The sequence below is a fragment of the Perca flavescens genome, chromosome 17 (genome assembly GCF_004354835.1).
Source record: "Perca flavescens isolate YP-PL-M2 chromosome 17, PFLA_1.0, whole genome shotgun sequence".
Classification (NCBI taxonomy): domain Eukaryota; kingdom Metazoa; phylum Chordata; class Actinopteri; order Perciformes; family Percidae; genus Perca; species Perca flavescens.
The window spans coordinates 23989109-24015545 of record NC_041347.1 but is presented as its reverse complement, the minus strand read 5'-3'; the positions used below and the strand labels follow the sequence as shown (position 1 = coordinate 24015545).

General features: G+C 42.0%; 1 protein-coding gene across 9 annotated transcripts in view; it reads right to left on the bottom strand.

Moving 5' to 3' along the window:
* Positions 1-26437, bottom strand: part of cep170aa (centrosomal protein 170Aa) — a 49601-nt gene that overhangs the window by 3113 nt on the left and 20051 nt on the right. The window contains exons 5-23 of one of the 9 annotated variants that reach the window (XM_028602664.1): positions 24751-24840; positions 22954-23032; positions 22637-22695; positions 22280-22511; positions 19177-19314; positions 15369-15542; positions 14567-14878; positions 9268-9615; positions 8550-8839; positions 6130-6222; positions 5252-5369; positions 3523-5055; positions 3233-3283; positions 1744-2017; positions 1288-1519; positions 696-863; positions 487-575; positions 276-369; positions 135-186 (exon numbers count right to left, since the gene is read on the bottom strand). In XM_028602664.1, coding sequence (XP_028458465.1) covers positions 135-186; positions 276-369; positions 487-575; positions 696-863; positions 1288-1519; positions 1744-2017; positions 3233-3283; positions 3523-5055; positions 5252-5369; positions 6130-6222; positions 8550-8839; positions 9268-9615; positions 14567-14878; positions 15369-15542; positions 19177-19314; positions 22280-22511; positions 22637-22695; positions 22954-23032; positions 24751-24840 — 4426 coding nt within the window. Of the gene's footprint in view, positions 1-134; positions 187-275; positions 370-486; positions 576-695; positions 864-1287; positions 1520-1743; positions 2018-3232; positions 3284-3522; positions 5056-5251; positions 5370-6129; positions 6223-8549; positions 8840-9267; positions 9616-14566; positions 14879-15368; positions 15543-17367; positions 17449-19176; positions 19315-22279; positions 22512-22636; positions 22696-22953; positions 23033-24750; positions 24841-26437 lie in introns of those variants that run through there. The other 8 variants (XM_028602669.1, XM_028602666.1, XM_028602670.1 and 5 more) reach the window with 8 other exon arrangements.

Below are 26437 nucleotides of genomic sequence, written 5' to 3'. Positions count from 1 at the left end.
TAGAATGCAAATAAACAAAATGAGATTATAAAAATACCCATAATTGTATACAACAGCTTGTTCAAGTGTGTTTTAGTCCAGGTAACGTCACATTTGTTATTAGTACTACTATTAATATATCCTGGTGTCTTTACCTTGAAGCTGCTTCTCAACTCGCTTCAGTTCAAGCAGAATTGAGGAGATTTCCTGCAGAGAGGAAAAGAACAAACAAACTATTAGCTCCCAATAATACTAAATTGTCATCAAATATTACTCAGACAGATCGGTTTCTGTACCTTGTTGGAGGTTTTCAGGAGTGGAATGTCACTCTCCGATCGCAGTTTACTCTCAATTTCCTCCCAGTTCCTGTCCTTATCTTTAAACAATATCCTTGAGAAAAGTAACAACAGGACACATGTTGATTTGCAGTGTAAACAAAGAAGCACAATGACACACTGATGGATAGATACACTTACAGATGGTTATAATATCACAAAGTATAATTACCTGATTTTTCCTGCTGTTTTGTCGATAGAGTGTCTTATCTTGGTGGACAGCTGAGAAACGGAATTGAGCAGCAGGCTGTCCAACACTGCCTGAATACACAGAGGAAAAGAAAATACGTTTGACGTATGACAACAACTTGAAGGTGACTGCTGAAGAGTGTTCTTGTGTTGGTATATTTTTGATGTCATGCTCTCTGCGTTGCTTCTCACCTCCTCTCGGTTCCAGGTGCGTCTCCTCAGAGCTCGGGGCTCCAGACTGTCAGGGGCACGGGGGCGGAGCTCCACCGGCTTGCCGTTGATCTCTGGCGCCTTATTGGTTGTAATCACAGGCGGAATCTTCTTGAAGTTGAGGCTCTCATCAAACACCCGATCCACCAACTGGGGAAAGACGATGAGAAATGTAGAAGTGAGAGTGAAATAAAATTCAAAAACTTGCAGAAATTTCTCACAGTGTTATTCCATCTTTGTTTGACAGAGTTAAATTGAGATTTGTTAGAAATGAAGGAATTAGGAACTCGTCAGGGAGAGCTAAGCAGCTATAAAACTTTAAGTGCCAAAAAAGTCAGATTTAGTCCTATAGTATATTAATAGTCCTATAGTACTTAATAGGTCAATCCTATCATGGCAAAAATAATAAAGGAATGGAAGTGGAGCAGAATATAAATGAATACCTCTCACAGCAGATGAAGCTACAAAGCAATAGAGAGGCCTTTTTTTATCCAAGAAACAACAAAGGAGGGATGGCAAAGGCACAATGGAAGCACACACAGTGAGGAAATGATAGAAGAAGAAAAACGGGCACCTTTCTCATGCTCTCCTGTATGTCCGGCTGCGTGGGACGTGCAGGGCCTACCTCTTCCCGGGTGTCGATGGCCGATCCCGGGGTGGTGGCGGCGGTGCTGACGGTGGTGCTCGGTGCCGTGCCAGATGAGCTGACCGAGTCGATCTCGCCAGCCACATCGTGGATCTCACGGGCCAAGATAGCCAAGTCCTTAGCCAGGTCCTGGCTGATCCTGCGCACACAGGGGAATAACCTGTTAACCATCAGACACATGGAGGAGTTCTTTAGACATTTTTGTGAACACATGCCACTTGCATACACAAGAACCTTTAATCACATACACATCAAGATAAAAAGTTAAGCCATTAAAGGCTCTTAATAAACATTGCATTACCATAATCTTAATAAAACATTACATAGATTCATGAAAGATTAAATTATTTTATTAGTCTTATACAGAGAGGCGCAGATCAATACCTTGCTATCTCCTCGCTGTGTGCTGTCCAGTCCTTGATGTACTCCTCTTGCTCTTTCATGCGGTGTTTGATTGCCCCTCCACCCGGACCCGTCACCACACCGGAGCCTGGGCTCGCGGTGGTGCTAAGTCTCGAGCTGCGGTGTGGGGCGAGGTGATGAGGCCGCATGTGGGAGCGTCCTCCGTGCTTCGGAGAATTCCTGTTGGAGCCAAACTCCTCCTCTGAGGTGGAGCCGTACTCGGGCGGCAGACGTCTCCACCTGCTGCTACTGGACACTGTCAAGGTAATGGAAAGGGCAATACATTTAGTCATAGACATTTGACATTTGTTATTCATGAGGTTAATAAATGAGCTTGTGAAGATGAGAGGCTTTGTTACTGACGCAGCCACCAGCTGATCCTGCGGACATAATTCAAATATTATGCAAGTAGTAGATCATGGAGGAGTAGGGGTCTTTTTGATTATGGACATAAACAAATGTAGACTCAACTTTATTTATCTACATTTGTGAAGTTTCGGTTCCAATAACATGTTATTCTATGCAATGTTCATCCTTCTGAAACTAAAATAAAAAATGAGGGCGTGTGAATAATAGATTGGTGAAGCAAAGCATTTGATTTTTTTTGTATCTTAGTTTGTTAAGTTGTTGTTACACAGGAATGTTTTTGCATTGATCAAACCGCATTTAAAACAACAGAGACAGCAGCAAAAGAAGAAACTACTTGAATTATCTAAAAGCTTCCCACCCCAGGCAGCCGACAGAAGCATCCAACCAAGTTACATAACACCTTGATAGAGCCAGGGATATGTAAAGCTGCTTCAGAATGGTCACACACAGGCTGCATTAACGCTGCTGCGCCATGATGAGACAACACCATGCTCTATCAGTCTCTCAAGGGTAAAATGGGACAAAGTGGAAGTGTCATGAATACAAATCTCCACAAGGTGGAGCACTATTCCAAAACAATTTGCTCATGGGTTTTGAAGTTTAAACTCCAATGTTGTAAAACATTTTAACAGACTGTGAGTAGAGCATTTGGGGTCTTCATCACAGCATCACTTGATGAATGTCAGGGGGGGCACAAAGGCAACATATGCTAGAGCTGGGTCACCGTACTTCAACTTTACTCACTGAAATGTCTTCATGTGATGTACTAACACTACAAACTTCACTTTTCAATTTACATCTACAAAAGTATTTTCAACAAATTTAGAATTTTATTGTAAAATTTAAATCTGAATGTAAATGTAAAATATCCAAGTGTGTAAAAGGACAAAGGACTTTACATGAATTGACACAATTGAGTGGCTTCTATTGCTGTGACCCAGGTCTGACACACACACACACACACACACACACACACACACACACACACACACACACACACACACACACACACACACACACACACACACACACACACACACACACACACACACACACACACACACACACACACACACAAGGCTCTACAGTTCTGGTACAGTACCCATCAGCTCTTCCTCTCCATCACCGCCCTCAGGTTCGGGCTGAGAGCTCTCTGGATGATAACAACCAACGCACAAGTTTGTCACAACACAGTGAAAATGTTTACACACTGACACATAATGAGGTATGCTATGGTGTAGAGACACTGGGCACTTGATCCGTACAGCGCATTATTTTTTGAAGAACAGAAATGATATAATAAGAAACCTTGATGGATAATTTAAAAAAAAAAATGTATTCATGAGAAAACCAGAATAAACCGGAAACGAGACATCCAGTTGATGTGCTCACCTGTGGGCGAGCAGTATCCAGATGTAGTGGTTTTACTCTTGACCTCATTCAGTTTGGATACGCTGTTGGCCCTCATCCTGGGTGTCAGTCTGTTCTCCGTTGGTGTTGATGAGCGCAGGCCCAGACGCAGAGCAGTCTCAGCTGACAGACGGGGTGAAGAGGTGGAGCTCCGCGTCACTGTACACTCTGAGTCACTGCGAGCTGAGATGGAGCCCAGGCGGGTCCTACGCGGCTGAGCCAGCATGTCAAGTCGTGACGGCCCCTTTCGACCAGATGGCGGCCTCGAGGTGGAGCTGGTGGTGGACACCTCAGAAGCCACAGACACCCTGTCTGCATCAGCTAGATCTGTGTCAGAGGTGTCCCCCAGCCGGGCCCGGCGAAGAAGGGAGGCTCTTGTGGGCCGAGGCTGAGGCAATGACGCCTGCTTGCTCAGAGAGGAGCTTGTGGCTGCCTGGACACTGCTCCTGGTTTTGGAGGTTTTAGCAGACCGGCTATCGAGTTTGGAATGAAGAACATCATCTGAGCCACGTCCGTGTGCTGAGCGCCCCAAAGGTCCAGAGTAGGTCTCCTGGTCTGAGGAGAGGATGTCAGAGATGGGGAAGGAAGATGTCTGGTCATCATCAGTGAGATCTAGAGAAGGCTGGCGTGCCCTGGAGGAGGCAGAGGATGGCTGAACAGAGCGCCGTGCATCAGTCCGGCTTGCTTCCGCAGTTCTTGTTTTAGTCTTCCTCTCCAAGCGGTCACGGGCACTTGCGTTAGAGACACTGGTCCTGGAAGCTGTGCTCATGTTGCTCTTCTCCCGGTGCATGCTGCTGAAGGAACGTGGTCTATGTTCGCCGCCAGGTATCGTTTTTCTCTCTGCCTCTCCAGCCACATGACTAGCTGTGCTGGCCGTGTCAACATCTGACTCAGGAGAGATGGAGTCAGTCCGAGGAGGGACGCCAGTTTTGCCACTTTTCTGGTCTAGTTTGTTTTCATCTCTTAGTTTGGCCTCCAGGAATGCCATGACAGCTTCAGTGTCCTTCAGGAGCGTAGCAGTATCCATGCTGCCCACAGAGTCACTGCGCTCGCGCCCACCGCCACCTCTATTGATGCGTGGGATGAGCTCTGCAGGGACATTAGTGCTGGGCTTCTCAATTGTGAAGCTGCCCTGGCGCACTAGAGGCTTCCCAGACTTCTCTCCTACTTCTCCTGCTCCTTTCCTCTCCTCAGACTTCTTCCTCCGCTCAGTGCTGCCAGAGGACCGGACAGCAGCCTTGGATGGAGAGGAGGTGGAGCTTTGTTTACGTTTACTGGTCATCTCACTGTCCCTCATGGGAGTCGGGGACTCCCCGTCTCCCTTGTTCTCTTTCTCCTGGGGTTCAGTGTCCTGTTTCTCCCCAATCTCGGACCTCAGTCCAAGAGCTTTGGTGCTGGATTTAGCCCGGGGATCATCCACAGGGAGCTGGGGGAGGGTCCTGCGCTTACGGTCAGTCAGACTGGAGGAGGATTCGCCTCTGCTGAGGGAGGCACCGGACTCAAAGGCATCGGTTCCTAAAATACAAAAGACAAATTTAACTGAGATTCAAGTTTTGTTTTTCTCCACATAAATTAAAAGCACATTCAAGTGATTCTTAGTGCTGCTTTATACTGTACATGCTTTTAAGGGTACTGTATTTAAAAACTCTCTACTTCAGCTTAAGATTTCATTTAGGCTTATTCATTCTCTGAGAATCCAGTGACTGTGTACCTCTCTCTTTGTGGAGGAAGGCAGCTGTTTCTGCTCCTGAGCCCTCTGGGTCTGTCCTGGTGTGATTGGCAGCTAGACTGGCCCACTCAGAGACCCAACTTGAGTCGTTAGGAAGAGCCTGAGGGGACACAAGAGGGGGGTGGGGTAACAAGAGAGTAGGAAACAGGAGTAAGAAAAAAGAGCAGTTCAGTCAATTGTTGGTGGCACAAAATATACAGGGCAGAGGAAAGTATTTAGTTTGTAGGAATGAAGGGTATGGTATTAAGACAAATTCTCTCTTCTTGCAATTTTACTTGGATATCACAATATGTCTGCTTGTAAGCTTTAATCTGCCACACCAACACCACTGTCATCGTACAAGAAGGTTTTGAGAAAAGATTAACAACTGCTTCTCATTTTATTAGAGACATCTAGCTGAATGGCATAATAAACTTGATAGTAAATGCTCATAGACACTGTCTCCTCCCTCGTATGAAATTGCCTCGAGGGCCGAGCATGTCTCTCCACATCAGAGTATGATCTAGGTCAGTCTCAGGGAGGACTAGCCTGCTCCCATGAACAGGCTAGGGGAGTAGAGCTGTCAAGCCATGGGAGTGACTTTGACTCACACTATGAAGCTCAACCTGGTCTGAGAGCCATAATGAAACATTGGGAGTCAGAGTCAATGGGATTTACATAACCAAAATTGAGTTAACAAAGAATGAGTGGGCAACATCATTATTGTAGTAATGAACACTTGTGTATAGGTGAACATATGAGGAGAGGTAGATAAAGACAGGCAGAGAAAGAGAGGGACAACAAGGGTAAGCCAAATGTGAACCAAAAAGGAACAACATGAAAGTGAAAGACAAATAAGCTGTTAAAGTGCAGTTTTCTACCTCTTTCCCCGTCTCTCCTTTCTCCTTTCCTTTTCCTTCTCCTTTCAGGTCTGACAGACTAGAGGAGTCCTGGTTCTGCTGGACACCAAACACCTACAAAAAGCAAGAGGAAACCAAAGCTGACAAATTGTGTATGTATTTTGTATAATGCATGCAAGTCTTACGGCATTATGTGTATGTATTGTCATTCTTTCCGATTAGTTTTTCTCTGTATGCATGCTTAGCATATAAGTACTGTAGCACACTATGGTAATATTATTCATCAGTTCTCTTGATGAACAAAAGTGAACTGAAAAGACAGAAGAAGATGCTGTTGAATTAAAGCACCAATCTGCACTTGATCGTTGAATACCATGGCAACGAACAGAAATCAGACACACACACACACACACACACACACACACACACACACACAAACACACACACGCACACACACACACGCACACATTTAACAAAAGGGGTAGAGAAAAGGGGAGCGGACAGACTGTGAGCAGTGTGCCAATTAGTGTGTCAGTTAATTACAGGAATTAGCATAACAACACTTCCAGTTTTGAATGTAATGCACTCAGAAACACTGACTAGAAAAACACCCCGCTAATTATAATCACTGCTCCTCCTAAAATAACTCCTGTATACAACGCTTACAGGGATATGTGCCTCTTTAAGATGTCATTTAGTAAAGTTTCAATTATGTCTATGTAATAAACCTTTATTGGCAACATCTTAACTTCCTATAAAAAAGTCCCAACTTCTGAATACTGGTAGGTGGCAATGAAAGAGCCCAGTGAACCTTGTCTAGAAAGTTTTAGCACTACATGCTTTTGTTGTACCTATTTAAGGAAGTCTTTTTAAATTATACTTTATTTGTAATGATGTTTTTTTTGGGGGGGCTTTTCCGCCTTTAATTGATAGGACAACTAGGTGAGGGGGGGGAAAGACATGCAGGAAATCATCACAGGTCGGACTCGAACCCTGGACCTCTGCATAAACCTCTAAATACATGTGCGCCTGTTCTACCCACTGAGCCAACCCGGCCACAGCTTTTCCACTATTGTCAGTTTCTCACCCTGAAACTATTATCTTTACCATCTCTTTCTAAGTTTGTTGCTTTGCTCCTATCGGACATGTTTTCTGTGACCATAAAAGACTGCAGTGCCACAGAACAGGGGCGGCAGTAAGAAACACATGATGGCTTTTCAGCCTCCCCGGAGCATCATTTAACAAAACAGGGCAGTGCTTGATGGAAAAAGTCTCCACGGGCTATTACAGAAGCATTAGGTCTACCAATGGGACAGAGGATGGAGTGGTGGTCAAGCGAGGCAACTAAGAGATGACAGCTTTGTTTTAGGGGCAACAACACAAACCAGTCTCAAAGGACTTGCTAACCCTAAAAGTGCCAACGAAGCAGGCAATAAAGAGACGATTAACCTTGCTCCGGTCGGTTTGTGCTTGGTCAAATTCTTCTCTTTAGAGTTGGACGAGTAAGTTTAAATGATGCTATGGTCATTCTACCCGCTACCTTTATGGTCACAAAAAGTCAAAGGAGGCAGATGTTTTTGTTTTCAAATTTTTGGGAGGTGATTCAAGTGATCTGAACGTAAAGACCTAACAGTAAAAAATAAATAATAGTTCATTTGAACTTGCAAACTTAGTGTTATAGATCCATTTTTGTTAATCTCCAAAGCCCTTCTCTGGGCATGAGATTCAAAGGGAGTTGCATTATGTTGCTGTTTTTTTGCAGAACAAGAAACTCTCACTCAGTTTGTAACAAACTATAGTGGCTTTTAAGATGATTGTACTGAATAAACACAAATGATGGCAATGCTTTATAAATTACAAATCAGACTAAAATTACCCAGCTCCATGCAGTTTACAGTCTACTTAAGTCTACTCAACTGCAGCCAGTTATCTAAACTACATAAAGAAATGCAAAAGAACAATCACAATATGTAATTACATTAATAATGTGATATTAGTAAGTCTTACATCCGTATCATAATATGTACAACAGTAACATTGCAACAGAAAACAGTGTATTATGTGTGTGACTGCTCACATCTCTGGGAATGAGCTTCAAATGGAATTGTATGTTGTTGCACTATTATGCAGAACAGACAGGCTCAGCAAAGTGTTTTTTATTACAAACTGGTGGTAGTGTTTATGGAGTAAATTCATAATATAGGTGTCCTCTTTGTAGAACATGAAAAAATCTCTCTGTTTCTCTATTATCTAAACTGCAAAAAGTAATCAACAGAAAAAATGTCCAATCTTTCAACAATTTTGATAAAATTCCAAATGCATCTCCTTGTGCCAGAATTAAGATGTTGCAGTCAGGACAAATGATTCTCATGGTTGAGGTAGAGAAACAGAAATGATGCTACATGGTGCAGATAGTTGCTAACATCTCTGAACCCTCCTACCTTGTCTATCATGCGCCTGGCCTCCTCTTCCTCTGCATTCCTGTTCTCCAGTTCGATGGTGTAGGTCCCCTTATCGCTGTGGTCGTCCTCTGCCTCCCCTCCAGCAGTTCCCCCTCCTCTCCCCACGACCGAGGCGTCCTCACTGGGGCTGGTGGGGCTGCCTGTCGCCAGCCCAGTACTGGCTGAGCTGCGACCGATACTCGGGTCCTCTGACCGCTGCTTGAGAAGGACGCGTGCAGCCGTAGGGGCCCCTGCAGTCACTGTAGCCGGTATCGGAGCTGGGACCTTACCTACACGTTACAAAGTGTAGAGCAGAAATAAAGCTGTTACCCAAAACGGACGTACAAAGACATGTGTACTGTACTAAACTGTAAACTGTAGTAACTGATTTTATCTAAAGTTTACAACTATTATTATATGTGACATTAATAGTTGGGAATTAATGACAACAGCCCTTGATTACAGGTTTTCATCGACTTCTGCAGATTTACACATAAAGTTTAGTGTAGTTTTACTTTTCATGCAAATAGAAATACTTTTAAACAAAACATGATGGAACCATTAAGGTGTCTTGGACTTAATCTCATGAATTTCTCTCTCTCTCTCCCTCTCTCTCTCTCTCTCTCTCTCTTTAAAATCCACATTTTCTTTAAGAAACACACACCACTGTTTATAAAAGTATGTTTATCAGAAAATATTTGACGTGAAGTTTCATTACCTGAGTCTGAGGCTGTAGTAGCAGAGGTGGAAATGCTGAACACCTTGGGGTGAGAGGGAGGCTGGGGAAACAGTCCCTCCCCACCAGCTCCTATCCCCTGCAGCGGTGCAGTCTGAGAAAATGAATACGACCGGCGTTTGCGATGGTTTTCCTCGTCATAGAACTCGATCATGAAGGCAGTGCGGCTGCCACTTGTTTTGGACCCGCTCGCAGTTACGTTCCCCCCTCCTGCTCCCACGTGCCCGTGCGCTGCTTTTAGGCGTTCCTCGAGGGCGTGACGGCGGTTGGCAAAACGAAGGCCCAGTCCATTCTCTGAGTCACTTTGGGTGCCATCATCATGCTTGCTGCCTATCAGGACACACATAAGAGAGAACACAGTTGAGTTATTACCATTCTTATTTTTCAACAACAAATGCTTGGTGGGAAAAGTACATGCACTAGTTTTCTATGACAGTATTCCACATGACATGGTATAAATACGTCAACTGAAAAACAACTGATAAATAACATTCTTAAATTCATATCATAACGTGTGCACACAACAGTAACACAGTAACATACAACAGCTGTTGTGCATCCATAAAGATACAATACAGCAGTATTGCAATGTGTGTGGCTGTTCAGATGTCTACTTAAATTAAGCAACCAAGAAGACGAAAAACAGTCCCATATAGACCACAGCAGAACCACATCTTCCTGAAAGCACACCCATTGTAGATATTGTAACAAGAAACAAATGTTTGCTTACCATTAGAGCCTCAATTAACTATGAACTTCCAGCTGTGGCCTGAATCTAATCATTCAACAATTAAAACAGACCCTAAGTTCACCAAGCCTGGTTTACCTACCACATTACTGCTATTTCTACATTGTCGGGGGTCGAATCAGCATGTCGTCTCAGTTTTGTGCGAAGGCAGTGTGCCACGCTAATCCAGATATGCCACTCACACGGTCACTGGCCCTGCCTACTACCAGTGAGAGAGAGCAACAAGGGGGAAGGGAGGAGGAGAAAATGGAGGGGGAAGCAGGGGTGGGGGGGGGGGGGGGGGGAATTGAAGAGAAAGGAGACTGGGAAAGATAAGGCTGAACTGCGAAAGAGGATGGGGGGAAAGAGGAAAAGAGAAGAGTGGATGGGAAAGGAGAGGAACTGGATAAAGTGGGAGAAAAGAAAAAGCCAAAGAGAGATTGGGAATTCTTCACTGAAGGAGGCTCAGGATATAGTATATTGCCACTAGGGTATGAGAGATGGGGGGGGGGACACCACGACTGCTGTTGTGGATGACTTCACACATCTCTTTCATAACTCATCGCACAGGTTTGGATCCTGGCAAACGCATATACCGTCCTATCATTTTTTCTCATGCTTTCTCCCAACTAATAAATGCAAAAAAAATAAATTCATACTACAGCATTACTCCATCATCTAGAGTCTACATCTGCCCAGCAGATTAATTAAATCAATACATGTTAGCATCCTGTGTAGTGTGAGTTCATATATTTACAAAATTTAGTGCTTATACTTTGTAACGTTTATTGGAATTCATTTAAAACCAAGTGGTGATGTTTCCTCCATGAGGGAAAGAGGACAAAGTTATTCCATGGCTGAGTGGACTATAGTGGTTTGCCTGGGAAACTGTCCACCCATGGTGATTTATCTTTACTGTGATCTGCCCTGAAAGTCAAATTATAGATAGTATGTATCTGTATTAAAGTTATGGATAAGTGTTTGGATATTGCACATTGGAGAATGACAGCAACAATTGGCAAGATGCGACATTGGTCCAATGTAGACAAAGGCAATGTATCAGGGGGCACTCCAATGACTTAATACATGAGGATCAGTTGAGTTTACTTGTCATAATTAGCGCTGCTCGGCCTGATAAAGCAGTTGTTTTAGGTCCTCTGTAGCTCTGGAGAAGATGTCATAGTAATGTCACGGAGGTTTATCTAGATTCAGCCTTGTAAACTTGACATTTATAAAAGAAAGCCTGTTTTACAAATGGGGGTGTGGAGAAGACAGGGAGAGTCTAATTAAAGACAATATGGAGTTGCATTATTGGAATTGTAGTAGGATTCAATATTTTTGGAACTTGACCCCTACTAGGGACTACATGTCAAGATATCTCAGGTTCTGCCGCTTTCTTTAAAAAAAGATATTAAAATGCTGAGTACTCCTTTGGGTACTGTTTCTACATTGGGGTATCACAAAAGCTCTGTAGCCTTGGGCATATTTCAGAGTCTGCAGCTCATTTGTCACCTATACACCATCCACCTCCTCCATCTTTTCTGTCTTTTATCACTCTTTGAAATTTAATAAAGCATACATTTCATTAAAAAGAAGAAAAAAAACAGCATAAATGGAATGAGAGAGGAAAGCAGCAGAGCGTTACAGTAGCTTGAGCAGATCAGCAGATAAGCTGACAGAGAAAGGCAGGTCTTTCATGCTGTGTGCCCCGGACAAAGAAACAGTTGGCAGTGCCAGAGGAGAACAGAGGTATCTGTGAGAGTCCAGCGCTCTGCCCCGCTTGTCCCGCCATGACTCACAGGGAAGCTGGACTCTGTCTCCGCCACTGGCTGCACGCACACGGACACAACTGAGCATCCGACACAGGGATGCACTTACTTTACATGCATGCACAGCCACAGACAAGCAAACATAAAAGCCTAAACATACATATAATTGTGCTGTATGAGAGCATATAATATGGTATAATATGCATACACAATATTTAAGTTCAACCCCTATCTGTTAAGCTACTACTGCAAATTAATATCAATTGTAAATGAAGTACTCATCATGAATCAAAATCGCAAAAAAATAATCTTGCAATCACAACTCAGAATCACATCTGATTGGCACGGAAAATGCACAGATTTTCAGATGTTACAATAATACAAACAATAGTTAAAATATTCACTGATAGCTATAAAGATGTATCCTCAACATTGCTCCTTACAGCAAGAGGAGAAAGACTTACCTTGGTGCTTACAAATCAAAAGCTTTGGTTTAGTTGCCTCCTTTCAATTTCCTCGCTAAACCTCTGCTTCTCTCTCAGCCTAGTACCTGAGCGACACACCCTAAGCAACATCACACATGCCTCTCTTCGCACATTCTACACTGCTTGTCTGCAGAACAGTGCTGAACATGTCTCAAACACACACATGCAACAAACACAGACACGACGGATTTCAGCCACACAAATCCACATGCAAGCAGCACGTGCTTCACACACGCCCTTTGTCAGCACTGAAATGCGTTTCTAACACATGCTCCTGCAGCCTTCACACACACACACACACACACACACACACACACACACACACACACACACACACACACACACACACACACACACACACACACACACACACACACACACACACACAAAGAGATGTTCACTGCTAGTTTTTGCTATTTGTAAATGTATTTCTGTATTGTCTCTTTCCCTGCCATCATTTGCATCACTGTTACTATAACAACTATCTACCAAAAACTGTTCTCTTCTCCGTTGCCGCTGCCTCCCTTTCCGCTTTCACTGCAGTCCAGGCAACAAGCCTCTCTCCCTCTCTCCTTCCTGTCCAATCACTTTTGCTGTTATTGCTGCAAATGCTGCTCTCAGCATAACAGTGTGGTTCTCCCGCCTTCCACACCCTCTCATACCATCTTCTCACTGTACATCACACATCCACAGTCGGCATCAATAGACAGTTTTCTATCCAGCTGTCCACCTGCCATCTATTCATCCCTCTTTGTCCTCTCCCTCTCTCTTCTCCTTCTCACTCCACCAAGATCCCTATCTGTGTTCTACAGTTATTCTTGGCATTCCTCCATTAACTCATGTCACAACCACAGCCCATTCCTTGCTCTTGTCTGATTCCCCTCTCTTTCTTCAGGTACTGAAATATCAAGGGCCAGCACATCAAGTATCAATCGGCCATAGCTTAAATTTGCAAAACTACAGTGTCTAGCAGTCCCAAAGCCAGTCAGACAGTAAGTCAGTTAGCAACATAATCATCCATCAGGTGAGCCATTCTGTCAGCCAGTTGACATGCATGTAGTACTAACTCCATCTAATGAATTAGCTTCCCTGCCTTCCACTCCTGCATCACAGATTTCCATTTTCATCAGCTCCTGTCTGCTGATCCTTCCCCCACACATGTCAACAACATCATAAATTGGCATAAATTTAATTAACTCACGACCAGCATGTAGTCTACCCTAGCTTAGCGTAGCATCCTCTCTTAACACACAAAGCCTGGCATAGCCTCGGCCCTTCTCGCATAACCCCCTGGCAGCAGGAGCCTACTCAGCAGTTGGCTGCTTGCAGGTAAAGGAACAAAAAATAGCAGAGAAGCATGCAATTTACAGCCATAGTAATCTCAAACCTTACCCAAAGGCTACCCATAGCAACAAGCCCACAACAGTGAAGATTTAGATGTTCATACTGACAATTAGAGCTGCGTTCAAAAATGTTCGATTCCAGTACCGATACCAATACCGTGACTTTGATACCGGTTCCTGAACGATACTTTTTTATATAAATACAACATTACGGCACAAATCTTTTTATTTATTTTTCAGCTCCTACTAAGTGAGCCCCATCTCTGTGTATAACGTAGAGTTTTTCCTGCGTGTCTCTACGACATGTAACATTAGACAGTCAATCACCAGCAATATTAGATCTTGGTAGAAGCATGCTGCATGCTTATTGGCTCACCGACGCTGATGAGATTTACTTCTACGGTATTGAAATTGGTTATTAAAGGACGAGGCATTTTTTGATACTCGATAGTAAAGAGGCAATTCGGTCGGTGCCTAAAAAGTATTGAAATCGGTACCCAGCCCTACTGACAATGCAAAAGAAAAATTCCAACCAAAAGCCACATTTAAAGCTCTTGTAGTCAGGCATGCCCTAAAGTAGTATATGAGTAGAGTATGTGCTCCTCACTGGATTATACTTTATGTCAGTAAATGGTGAAAAAGTGAAATTCAATGGGGGGGGGGCGTACTATGCTACTCATGCCTTGTCATTGGATATCAAAGAAGTAGATAGGGGTTTTAATGTCTGCTAGCTGCTAATCCCCTGGCTTAGCTGCTCAAAACAAAGAATAACCCAGTCTCCACATAGTATACTGTAGGAAGAGACAAATAGAAAATTGAGACAGTGTAAATAAGAATCTTTCGTGAGAGAACGGAGGGAAGAACAAACTACAAGGAAGAAGTAGAGAACCAGAAAACAAACAGTACAACAAAACATTTATACAATCCACACACACAGAAATATTAACAGAATACAACCTTCACCTTTTAGCCTTTTGAGATGAACTGGCACATCGCTCTTGATGCTCTTGCTGTCGTCCTCCGTTGACTCACTGCGCACAAGAGTGGGGTCGTTCTGGGCCAGCCAATCAGCCACTTTGCTCTCTGATGCCATCATAGCGGCTTGCAGAGTGCTCAAGTCCCTCCCTCCTGCCCCTCCACTTCCTGCTCCACTCTTTTTGGAGCGAGATCTGTGGTGGTCGGGTGTGAACTTTGACACATGGTCTTTAATTGTGACTTTCCCCGGAGAAGTGTTGTCAAACTCTATGGTGAAGGAGGCGTGACCTTGAACTGTGGAGCAGGCATTGCAGTTTTGCTACTGTCAGTCAGTGTCAGTCAGGAAATATTACTAAATATAGTGATTCTGGGTGAATCACTTTAAAAAAAAAAGATGTATGACTCTGACTACTTGGTATAATCTAATTATGGAAATATACATTTAATGGATTTTTATCCAAATAATCACTTCTGCTGCAGAATGATTGCTACTCGGTTTATGCTAGACAAACAGTGGCCACTTCCTGTTTTCTGTTGTAAAGTTGTGCCATAAAGGATTATAACACATTTCTCACAAAGGCCAACTTGATAGGACTCAAATGTGCACAATAATTATACTGTGAATATACAAATTGTACCAATGTCCCAAATTAATGTAGTAGTGGTTTACTATCTGTAGTTCTTAACTGTTAACACAAACATTATAACCTTACATCCCCTTCAGACTCTCAAAGAGATCACTTTTATTTACCATATATCAGACTAAATGAAATGTATACTTCACCTGCATTGGTGTGAGTGGTGGTGCCCTCTGTGTCCTTGGTGGGAATCTCATGGATGCCGTTATTGCTGATGTGACCCTCCTTGGTAGGCATCTCAAAGTAACTGGAATCATGGGCGGTGGCCGCATGAAGGCCGTCCTCTTTAGCTTTCTCCCCTCGACGTGCCTCTTTGCTGTCTGAGGTTGAAAAGCACATGAGCACAAGATGTTACTGAGGTTAATGATTTAAATGAGCAACATTTTTTATAAACGTGATGCTCAGATCAGTCTTTCAATCATTCTTTCTGAGTTGAAACAGGTTATACAAAACATATCTGTATCACTATGGTAACAAAACAGTATAATTTCAAAACAAAAAATGGTATACGAGGTGTTGTCTCTAAACTTAAAAGTTGTCATTGACTGATATTGTACAGGAGGGGATGCAGTTACAATCTGTCATAGCTTCTATCTAAATATTTAGCATTTAGTACTTTAATAACATAACATACGATGCTTCAATGTCACAGTGAGAGATGAATAATAGGATTCATTATCAAAAGTCAAAAGAGAAAGGTCAAGCTAGGCCAACAATGGACAAATTCAATCATAGTCCCCTATTCAGCAAGTGTGTCTCACCATTTATCAGAATTATTGTCTCCTTCTGGGGGAGGAATCGAGGATGCAGCCCTATAAACTACTATAAAGACATGCACACGTGTTCTGTCTCTGTCTGTCCCTCATATAGACATACACACAAACACACACAAGTCATATAAGTCACTCAGGATAAGAATTGCTAGTGCAGCTCTTTGGGGGACTCACAATATGGAGCACTTGTTTTCTCATCTGTTCATATTAACAAACAGAGCCTCTGCTGGATCTCAATATGATAAATGATACTTTCAGAAATTAGAGGGGCCATCTGCTTCATGTTGGTTAGCAAATGTAGGAACATATGGCAATTGGCAAAAGAAACAAGAAGCAGAAATGTACTTTGCAGAATACAATATCAATAAACAAAGTGAGTGAATTTCTCATAAATAATATATTCTATAAATATGATGTGTTATCATATTTAACACATGTGTTATGATATGATATGTTTAAGGAAGTGACGAAGTGGGATCTTCCCACAAACAGAATATCTTAATGAAAAGGCTTATTTTCCACTTCAGTGTTATCAACTAAACTGAAGCACTAAAAAAATTCTTTGGACTCTTAAGCTGCTCTGCAAGTTTAAGAAGATTTACAACATGGATTTAAAGTAAATGCATATATTAGGATCTTGAGATCAAATATGTTGAATGATGCGTGAGATCCAATGACCTAACTGATAATGAAGTACCATGCAAACAAGACTGTCAAGTTCAAAATAAACAAAAAGCAGACAGTATTAAGTACTGTATCTCCATTTGCTCCTTTCTTGAAATTAGGAAGAACTAGCTAAACTTCCTGTATCTCACACATGTAAAACGTGACAATAAGTGTGAACACTATCAGAGCTTCCACTGATGTCACCATAAATCACATGGCTTGAATTTCTGTGAAGTTAAGCATTTCATGAAAGAGTTTAATGCCATTCATGTAAAGACCATACAGTATAAACAAATGCTGACTGTGCTGCAGGATTTCTGATTTGTTGGCATATAATAAAAATGCAAGACCTAGGCTTTAAAGAATCAGCGTTATGTTTTTCATTAAAGACTATTATATAAATAGATAAAGATGACAAAAGATTCAGCATTACAGATTACTGACCCTGGAATATATGGCCAATCAACACACTAACAAAAGGCATCTCCTGTTTGACAGACTTTAAATAACAGTGGCAAAACTGTTTATAACCTGCAATGCTTCTGACTTTTCATTTTACATTCTAATGAACAACTAATGTAAGAGCTACAGAGAGTTAACTGAGCAAATACTTCTTAAAAGAGCCACATGTAATTGATTCAAATAGTCAACCCTTAACCAGCTGCTATTAGCTGAAGTAAGTAGTGGATTTGAGAGTAATACTTACCGGAGAATCAGAGTGGTTAGAGAGAGGTCTGTTTGAATGCTGTGTGCATGAGTGTGTTTGTGTGTGTTGGGAGGAATGGGGGAGCTTGTGCAATGGCGTAACTCAATCAGCTTGAGTGACAATACAGAAGGAAGGGGGTAGGGGGCTCTGACAACACAGCCTATTCACTGGGAAGGAGAAAAGGACAAACCCTTAACTGACATTCACATGTATGCAACAAAAAACACTCTCAAACTAAATTGCTTCCTTCCCCACATCTCTCTTTCACTTCCACTCCCCTGCTACTGTATATCTGATGTTAACAGTTTGTTAAAGCAGATAAAGAGGTCGTGCTCACACTTTTTTTTAAAGATATGTATGTATGTATGATTAGATCTGCTTTTGAGGCTGAGATCCATACATACAATGTGGTGTATTTCAGAAATAGTTATGGAAGAAGTGCTAAGTAAACAAAGCTGTGTGCCAAGTTTCACAATATTAAGAGAAACATGATATGGCTACAGTGATAGACAATAAGTCATTTACATATATATTAGCTATGTATGCTGCTTCACACAACAAATCCAACATCAAAACATTCATTCAGCACTTCAAAAAATGCAATGCTCCAAGAGGGCAAAATGTCTTCCACTCACCCATTTCCATGACTGAAGTAGCCAATCCCATTCGCCTAATTTTTTGGAAAGCTATTGGGTTTCAAATCACCCTGCCACCCTTGCACAGATTTACTCCAAAATGACAGTGTTTTCTAATCTCATTCTAACAACAAAATATTTTGCCAAATCCACAGCAAAATCTGCATGGTTTAACACAGAAATTATTTCTAACTGATTGTTAAAAGAGCTGAAAAACAAAGTATTCCTTTTCAGGCTGGCAAAGCCGCTCCCAGACTATCCATCCAGATGTGGCGAGAGATTTAAGGACGCTTCAGTCTGGACCAATGTTTGTGTATGATTAACCTCCCCCCACTCCTTCTGACTGCACTGGTCCACACTGACCAGACTGGCACAGACTGATTTTGTATCGCTGAGTTGTTTTACTATTGGCATAGCCTCTAATCCTGTTTCTCTGACTATACAGCACCAGTTAACAGGATCCCCCAGAGTCCAACGGTCACTATACACGCATATATTGTAGGCAAACAGACATACATACAGGCTCTGAAAAAGCCTTTGTGTGCAGTTGTTGATGCATTGTTACACACACAAACACAGTCTGGCTGGCCATTACACTTTCAACACAGCAAATAAACTGAGCTAGAGGGCATTAAGCTCAAGCTACTGTTTCACTTCTTCTTCATTTCATCTGTGGGCTATCAATAGCATACTGTTTATAGCATACATTAATATATTCCTACCGCAAAGTAAAACAAATATTTTTTGTTGAAAAGACGTGAAATGGAATTTGGAACTTTCCACACAAACTACAGCAAATATGGTGTGATGAAGTTTACTGATTCATCACACCATACATAGCTACAATAACATTAAACACTTCAGTATTACATCACATTTTGTATGAAATCTGCATTTTGTGGTTCATATATGAACTTTATAATTATCTTTTTTACAACGTTTAACTCTTTACAACAATTAACTTTCTACTTTATGTGCTGTGCAAACTCTTCTTGTCCTGTTAAAGCATTTTTACAAACTATTAAAAAAATGTCAAATGTGACAGATACAGATGCATTTGACAATCAACCAGCTTTCTTTCATTTACAACCCTGATGTATCATCATTTTTTTGATGCATGTTTAAATTATAGTGATGATGGTAGTTAGAAGGTACAAATACGAATACCTCCTACCTGAAATGGAGCTGTCATGTTTTTTGCTGGATGACTTGGTTTCCTGTTTGAAGGAGTTCTCATCATCTGCATCCCCATCCCCCCACCAAGACGGCTGACCGTACAGGGGGGTCCCACGAGGCAGAGCTGTAACATCCCCTGAAACAGATGCACAGATGCAGACATGTTTTAACACAGCCTGTGCACATTTTAATGTAGCTTTAACTGAAGCCTGTCAAGTTTAAACTGTTTATTATGTATTTCACATACTCTGGTCCTGTCGACATAAGGCTGTTTATTGTATCAAGATGACACAAAGTGAACCCAGCTGCTCTGTGTATATGTGTGTGTTGGTGCATTAATTCCCCTCTAGTTGGGTCTTGCACCAGTGACCTATTTTCAGAACTTTAGCCAGCAGGATGGACACACAGACATGCTCTCTCTCTCTCTCTCTCTCTCTCTCTCTCTCTCTCTCTCTCTCTCTCTCTATCTCTCAAACACACAGTTCAAATGAAAGAGGGACTTTCTGTTTGCTTCTCTGCCCCCATTAGAATGAAAGCTGACATGGGACGAACATCCTGCAGTAAATTCTTTCTTTCTTTCTTTCTTTTTTTGGACAGCACAGTAGAGAAGAGACAGGAAACATAGTTGAGAGAGAGAAGGGAAAGACATGCAACAATGGTCTCCACCCGGATTTGAATCAGTGATGTTGCGGCTTAGGAAGTCTTCTCATGTGTTGACTTCTTCCTGCTTGATCCTTTTCATTTACCTTAATTTCCTTTAGGTACCACATATCCTGAGCTATTTTAACTTGTTGTTTATTCACAGTATACTATATGCAGGTAATTATGGATGCTGTGTGCCAAATTGCATGCAGTTAAAAAGAGGCCTTCTATATAAAAGCTAATGAATGTATACTCACTATGAGGTATAATGTCTGGGTGAGGCCTGGTATTACAGTAGCAACACTGCAGGATTACATCCACAGAACCACAGAGAGGGTGTCATTAAAAACATAAGCAGCAGATGGAGAGACATGCAACACCGTATGTGCATGCTTGTTTTCCAAATGTGCAAATGTGCATGTCTGTGAATGCTACTGCATGTTAAGAAAAGTAGTGCCGCTGGCATATGGGTTTGCATTATGCAGGCACTCTGACCCTGTTACTGTTAATCTGTGCAATAACACAAGCCCCATGTGGCCTTGTTTCAACATCTGAAGCTTAACCAGGACCCGGGCTAGCACCCCATCCTGGTCAGTGATGTCAATTAAAAGGGACATCCTTAGACCTAAACCGCCCATAAGTTGAAACAGTGTGACTGCATGTTGGTGGTGGTCAAAGCCCTTTCCCTGTTGACCATGTCCACCCCCTACTGGCCTGAGATAAAAAAAACCACCACACTTAAAGGGAAACTTCACCAATTAGCATTAAGCTTTGTATCAGTAGAACCCCGGTAGTATTTTTTAATGACCATGCTTCCCTCCCTCATGTCCCCCTGAGAGGGGAGATCTCTGTATTGAGGGTCTGGAAAAAAAACTCAGATGACGATTTTTGAGCGATTTTGAGGTCATCTGCCCAGAGGCAAAAGACTACAGCCTGTATTCATTGTGTATTAGGAGCCACTTCCGCATAGCCCAAAGGGGGTTGGACTGTCAGCTTTTTCCGGAGATTGCCAAGGAAAAAACGAGTGTTAGCCATCTTGAATCCTCGCTTAGCTTCTCAGCAGGAGCAGAAACTGTTCATCCCGACGGAAATTTTGGGACGCGAGCTTTTATTTTGAAAAGTAGACGGGACGGCATGATATGGGACGCTCCAGGCTGCAGCCATACAGTCTTGGAAATTTTAGAACAGCAATTATGTGCATTCAAACTGCCACACACGTGTACCACCGGGATACATTGGAACACATCGGCGAATATGCAGGACACTTTATTACGGACGCAATACTCGACATACTACGCAAGCTTTGCCTGCACGGAGACCAGCGGTGGTGCTCGATTCCTGTGGCCGGTAAAGTGACCTCATCAGTGGGGAGCGTTGAACGAGTGTGCCGGTGGAAAGCTAACGCTAGCCAGCCATCTGTTCACCAATCGTGCTTGCAAGTGTCCGCTCATTAAACAAACTGGACTACATCCAACTTCAACAAAACTCCCAACGCAAGTTCAGAGACGGCTGTGCTGTGTTTTTGTTGTTGTGGAAATACTGCTGTGGACAATCCAGCCTGCTGTCCCCGGGTAGGACTACTAGTGGAGGTGGGCTGGGTTACCCCGGACTGCCTGTTGCAGAAATGGGGTGATTTGTATCCAACTAACTGCTAACTGCTGGTGGAGTTTGTGACTGTAAAATGCCGACAATTCTAGCTACATCCCACGCAAATGTACGGCTGTGTTTATAATCGATGTTTATACCACAGCCCACCAAGAGCTAATGCTAGTAACTATGAGTTAGCCTTCTTTTATTACATGGCTTGGTTGAATTCTAATGTAGAATGCGGTCTGTTATTTCTTGACAACAGACCGCTGCTAAGGGTAACACACCGTTGCCATGCATAGCAGAGCGTTGCCATGGACACAGTTCTGTTCACTCTGGAGCTATCAATCAATCCGCAGAAAGAAGTCCGGATAATGTATCAGCTGTGGCCAAAAAAAGCATGTTTTAAATGTGTAACACCACTTGAGCCACAGTGAAACGTTTTTTCGTGCATATGGTTGAAATGACAATAAAACACACTTGTTGAGTTGATCGTCTCACTGTCTGTCTGTAAAGGGCAGGCGTGGCTTGGGAGTGGCCTCATACAGCAGCAAAGCAAGTGCATTCTGGGATTTGGTGTCTTTCATCCATATGAGCCAAAAACACATCATCATCATCAAACACACCCACCAACCCTGCTTAAACACAGCTTAAAAGAACATATGTGATGTAAATTGTAATGTTGTGTGTTAACAAATGTGGCCCATGAATTGTATCCATATACTAATCTGAATTTTGAGGAAAGAGTGTAAAGAGTAGACCAAATCAACACAGCAAATTTCCTTAATTAAAAAATATAAAACAAAATACAATTTCTAAGACGGCTTTAATGTCTTATGTTGTCTCAATTTCCTCTACGATCTGTCTCTCACCTCCTATCCTCTCCTCTGCTTTGTGAGTGTCCACAGGTTTAGCTGGTGGCTCTTCGGAGGAAGTGACCCCATCTGTTGCTCTACTCTCTGCTGGCCTTGCGGTGCTGCCACTGGGCGACTTCAGAGTCTTTGTTGGGGTCTTAGAGGGGGACTTGCTTGCGGTTTTGGTGGTAGTGGTTTCACTGTTGGACGGTTTCTTGCTGAGCTGGAGGCCACTGGTGAACTTTTCATGCTTAAGGGAGGTAAAGAAAAGAAAAAATACTTTGTGATTTAAGTAGTATAATACAACTGTGTATCATGGTGAACAATGATACTTGACAGTGTTTGTTAGGGCACAGCGTGTGTGTGTGATCCTACCTTTAGGGCCTCCTCAGGCACAGTTAGCTCTCCTCTCACCACCGTGAACAGGTTGGTATGTGAGACGGACAGGTTAAGGAAATACTGTTCACAATAGCACATTATGATATATGCGCGCGCACACACACACACACACACACACACACACACACACACACACACACACACACACACATACATACATACATATACTTCATACACAGATGCATGAAACCATTTACTGTAAATTCTACTATCTTCAAATATTACAGTAAAACATTTGGCATGTTGGTAATAATTTATATAATAATTAAAAGATCAGAAAAATGAAAGGATATCATATCCAAACCTCAGCTTGTCCTCCAACTTCAGAGTGATGTACATCTGCTCCTGGATGCGGACATCATTTACAAAGGTCTGCAGGGGGAAGGAAAAGGCAATACAGAAACCAAGATTTAAATTAAATGTAATAATAAAGAAGATATCACCACAAACAGGCATCTGCTTAAGCTGGTTTACAGTTGTGTCACGCATGGCAGTGTCTGTGCGTCCAAGTGGAAATTAGGGTTGAACATAACAATTATATTCATCATCGATTAATCTGCTAATTATTTTCTAATTTAATTGTTTTGTCTATTACATAGAAAATACGAAAACAAATGCCAATAATAGTTTCAACAGTTTTCCACAGCAACATTTTAACATGTTTTTTTTTTTTGTCAAGTCCAGACCCCAAAGATAACCAGTATACTCATATATATGACAAAAAAAACAGCAAATACTTACAATTGAGAAGTTGGACAAAGTGGGCATTTTTGCTTGAAAAAAATAAATATCAACTCTTGCTTAAATGTTAGTCAGATATTTTTGTTCTGGTTTCAGGGTTTTTGAAGCTGTAACAGTAAAAGAAACTCTTGCTGCCAGACACATGGGACCACATGTGAGTTTAATATTACTGTAAGGTCCTAATATGCCTGACGCTGCTCCTGGAATGTCTTGAAAGAAGTCTGCACTAAAGGCCTAGGCATGACAATGCGCATCTTTCCCTTGCTGTTTTCTTTCCCATCTCTTCCTTTCTCCCATTTCACCCTCTCTGAGATAGATCAGGTTTCACTGAACTGCAAATGAAATTCTATCATACTTGCACTGCTGTTGCAATAAAACATTCCAGTCTTCTCTCTAGTGAGATTAGTTCATGACAGCTTTACAAACCAGCAATGAAACACCACCAGTAAGACAGTAAATGGTGACACTGTCCAAACACAGCTTTTTACTCACCATTGTGGCAAATCTGTATATATCCACTGACTCAGCAGGAGAGAAAACTTCCTCTGAATCCAGCCAAAGAAGCTGGTGGTTAATGACACAGCAGGAAGTGGCTCTGACTCTGGCTTCCTGTCTGAGAGCTGGAGAGGATGTCAGGGAGGTTCTGCATATGTGTCCAATCTGGTGGGCTATGACTGAGTGCTAATCACTACACATGACTAACGGCATGTGGCAACTGTAAACAGGGTTTTCTGAGCTAGAATATCAGAGAGAGAAATGAAGTGTATCTAAATACAAAGTTAATTTGTGTTTTTATTATGTTTTATGTTATGTACAGCAATGAAATGTATAGTGTACGTTTTGGTATATCCTTTATTCCCCAGCCAGCTTAATCTACATCAGCTTCAGTCAATAATTTCAATAATACCTTTTACATCCAACAGAGACCTCTACACACTGACTTCTAACACTGATTTATTTTAGTTGCCCTTTATTTATATTTGGATCAAAGACTGTGCCCTAAAGTTGTGATTTGCATAATTAGGATTAGATTCCTATTGACCTCAGCCCTGATACAAATCCTCATTGACAGGGACATTGATTAGCAACGGTAAAATAGAAAGTTCTATTGACTGCCAGAAAACAAGTTAACCTCTGACCCTTCAGGACTCCTACTTGTTTTTCTTCTCTATCTTTATCTCTTGATTTCTCTCTATCTTTGCAATCCCTATCCATCTCCCTCTAAAGCCCTTTACTTCTCCTTCAGCTGGTTGAACTCATTCTCTTATCTCTCCCAATGTGTTCTTTCTTGTCATTTTATCTTTGTCCTAACCTCTCTCTGTTTTGCATTTTTCTACTTGCGTACTCACCCCATTCAGGCTGCCCAGGTCCTTGACCTTGTGTTCGTCTGTCCCAGCCTCGTAGTTGATGACTGCATGCTGTTTATCCACGCTGCGGGACTTCAAACAAAAACATACACAAACATGAAGGATTAACCCAGTGGTAACTTTTCCTCTGTGATGCTCTTCTTCAAAATGTCTTCATAATGCTTATGTGGGCACCTGTGCTATAACTGCAGAATAGCAACGGTTTCTTACACAAAACATTGGGGGGCTGAGTGTGCCTGGAGCAGACTGTGCTATGTGCTATGAGCATCCAATGTCAAGAATGTATTTCTGATAGTGAGCCTCAATGTTACTATGTATGATATCTACAATGATATCAACTTGAAGCCTTATCAGCAGGAATTTCAATGTCTCTAACACTAGACACACGTACACCTTCACAACTGCACACACACACACACACACACACACACACACACACACAAAAAAGGAGAACAGGGGAGCAATGAAGGACTGGAGGTGAAGGTATTGATTTTGCTGCATTGTTCAGAAATGAGCCTATCAGCTGTTTTGAGCATAAATAGTTTCCAGTACAAACACTGCAACCTTCTGTATGGTGAAAAAAAGATGATGTTAGCCTCAGACAGAAATGTATTGTGGAATTTGGCAAATATCCCTCTCATGTAACAATGTCACATATTCCAAAACATATCTAGATTTAGGCTATGCATTGAAATTGACTGATGAGCAAATTGCTGCAGTCTCAAAATGTCTGTTAGAACGCCCTTCAGACAAGGCGCTTGAATACAATACAAGAAACAAAGTGACACCTTGTCCTGGAACTATTTGCTTTTATATTGCCATTAAGCAGATCCTATTTAATTTAGGTGATTTCTGCTGTGTGTGCTGTGTTTGCAGCTGCTTTCCTGATGTTTCAGTGTAAGATACATTTCTCAGTGATAAGCTCATTATTTGGAATGACTGCATTTAAAATTTCAGCTTTCATTTTTTCCAGTGGTGGCCAAATACAGTAATAATATCTGATTGATGTGTGACTATGTATTAACACAAGTCCATCTAACCAATCCATTAACTGTGCTAAGCCACTTTGTCTCATTCCTGAATCACACACTTTTAACAACATGGGAGTGAAAATAAATAAGATCAAAACCAGAATGTAAGTATATTTGCACAGTGAAATTTAGGCAAGAATGACATTATTGTGCTGAAGTCAATGACATGATTCTGGGAGCTGGATCTCATATAAAGTCATATATGAATCTTCCCTATAATCTAATTGCAGACAACCGGATTGCACCCTCATGCTGAAATAAAAATTCAAGAAAATGGCAAAAGTGTTGGCCAAGGCAAGCAACTCCAACCATCAAACAGATTACGTTAGTGCGATTAGGCTAGATCAAACAGGATAGAAACGAACTGAGCGGCTTGTTGTACCTCACACTGCAGGATAGAGCAGATTCATGCTGTATGCTGCAGTGCTGACCAACTAAATTTGTGCAAAGGCAACTTAGAATACAGATGTGGAGTAGCTCAACATGAGTGAGTGTCAGCAAATTAAATAAATCTGAAGTGAAAATGAAGTGTTCAAAATGAGCAGATACAGAAGAATTCCCCAAAAAGCTTTAAGGAGTTAACACATATTGATCTTGTAAAGAGAGTGAAAGAGAAAGGCAAACAAGAAAACAAACAC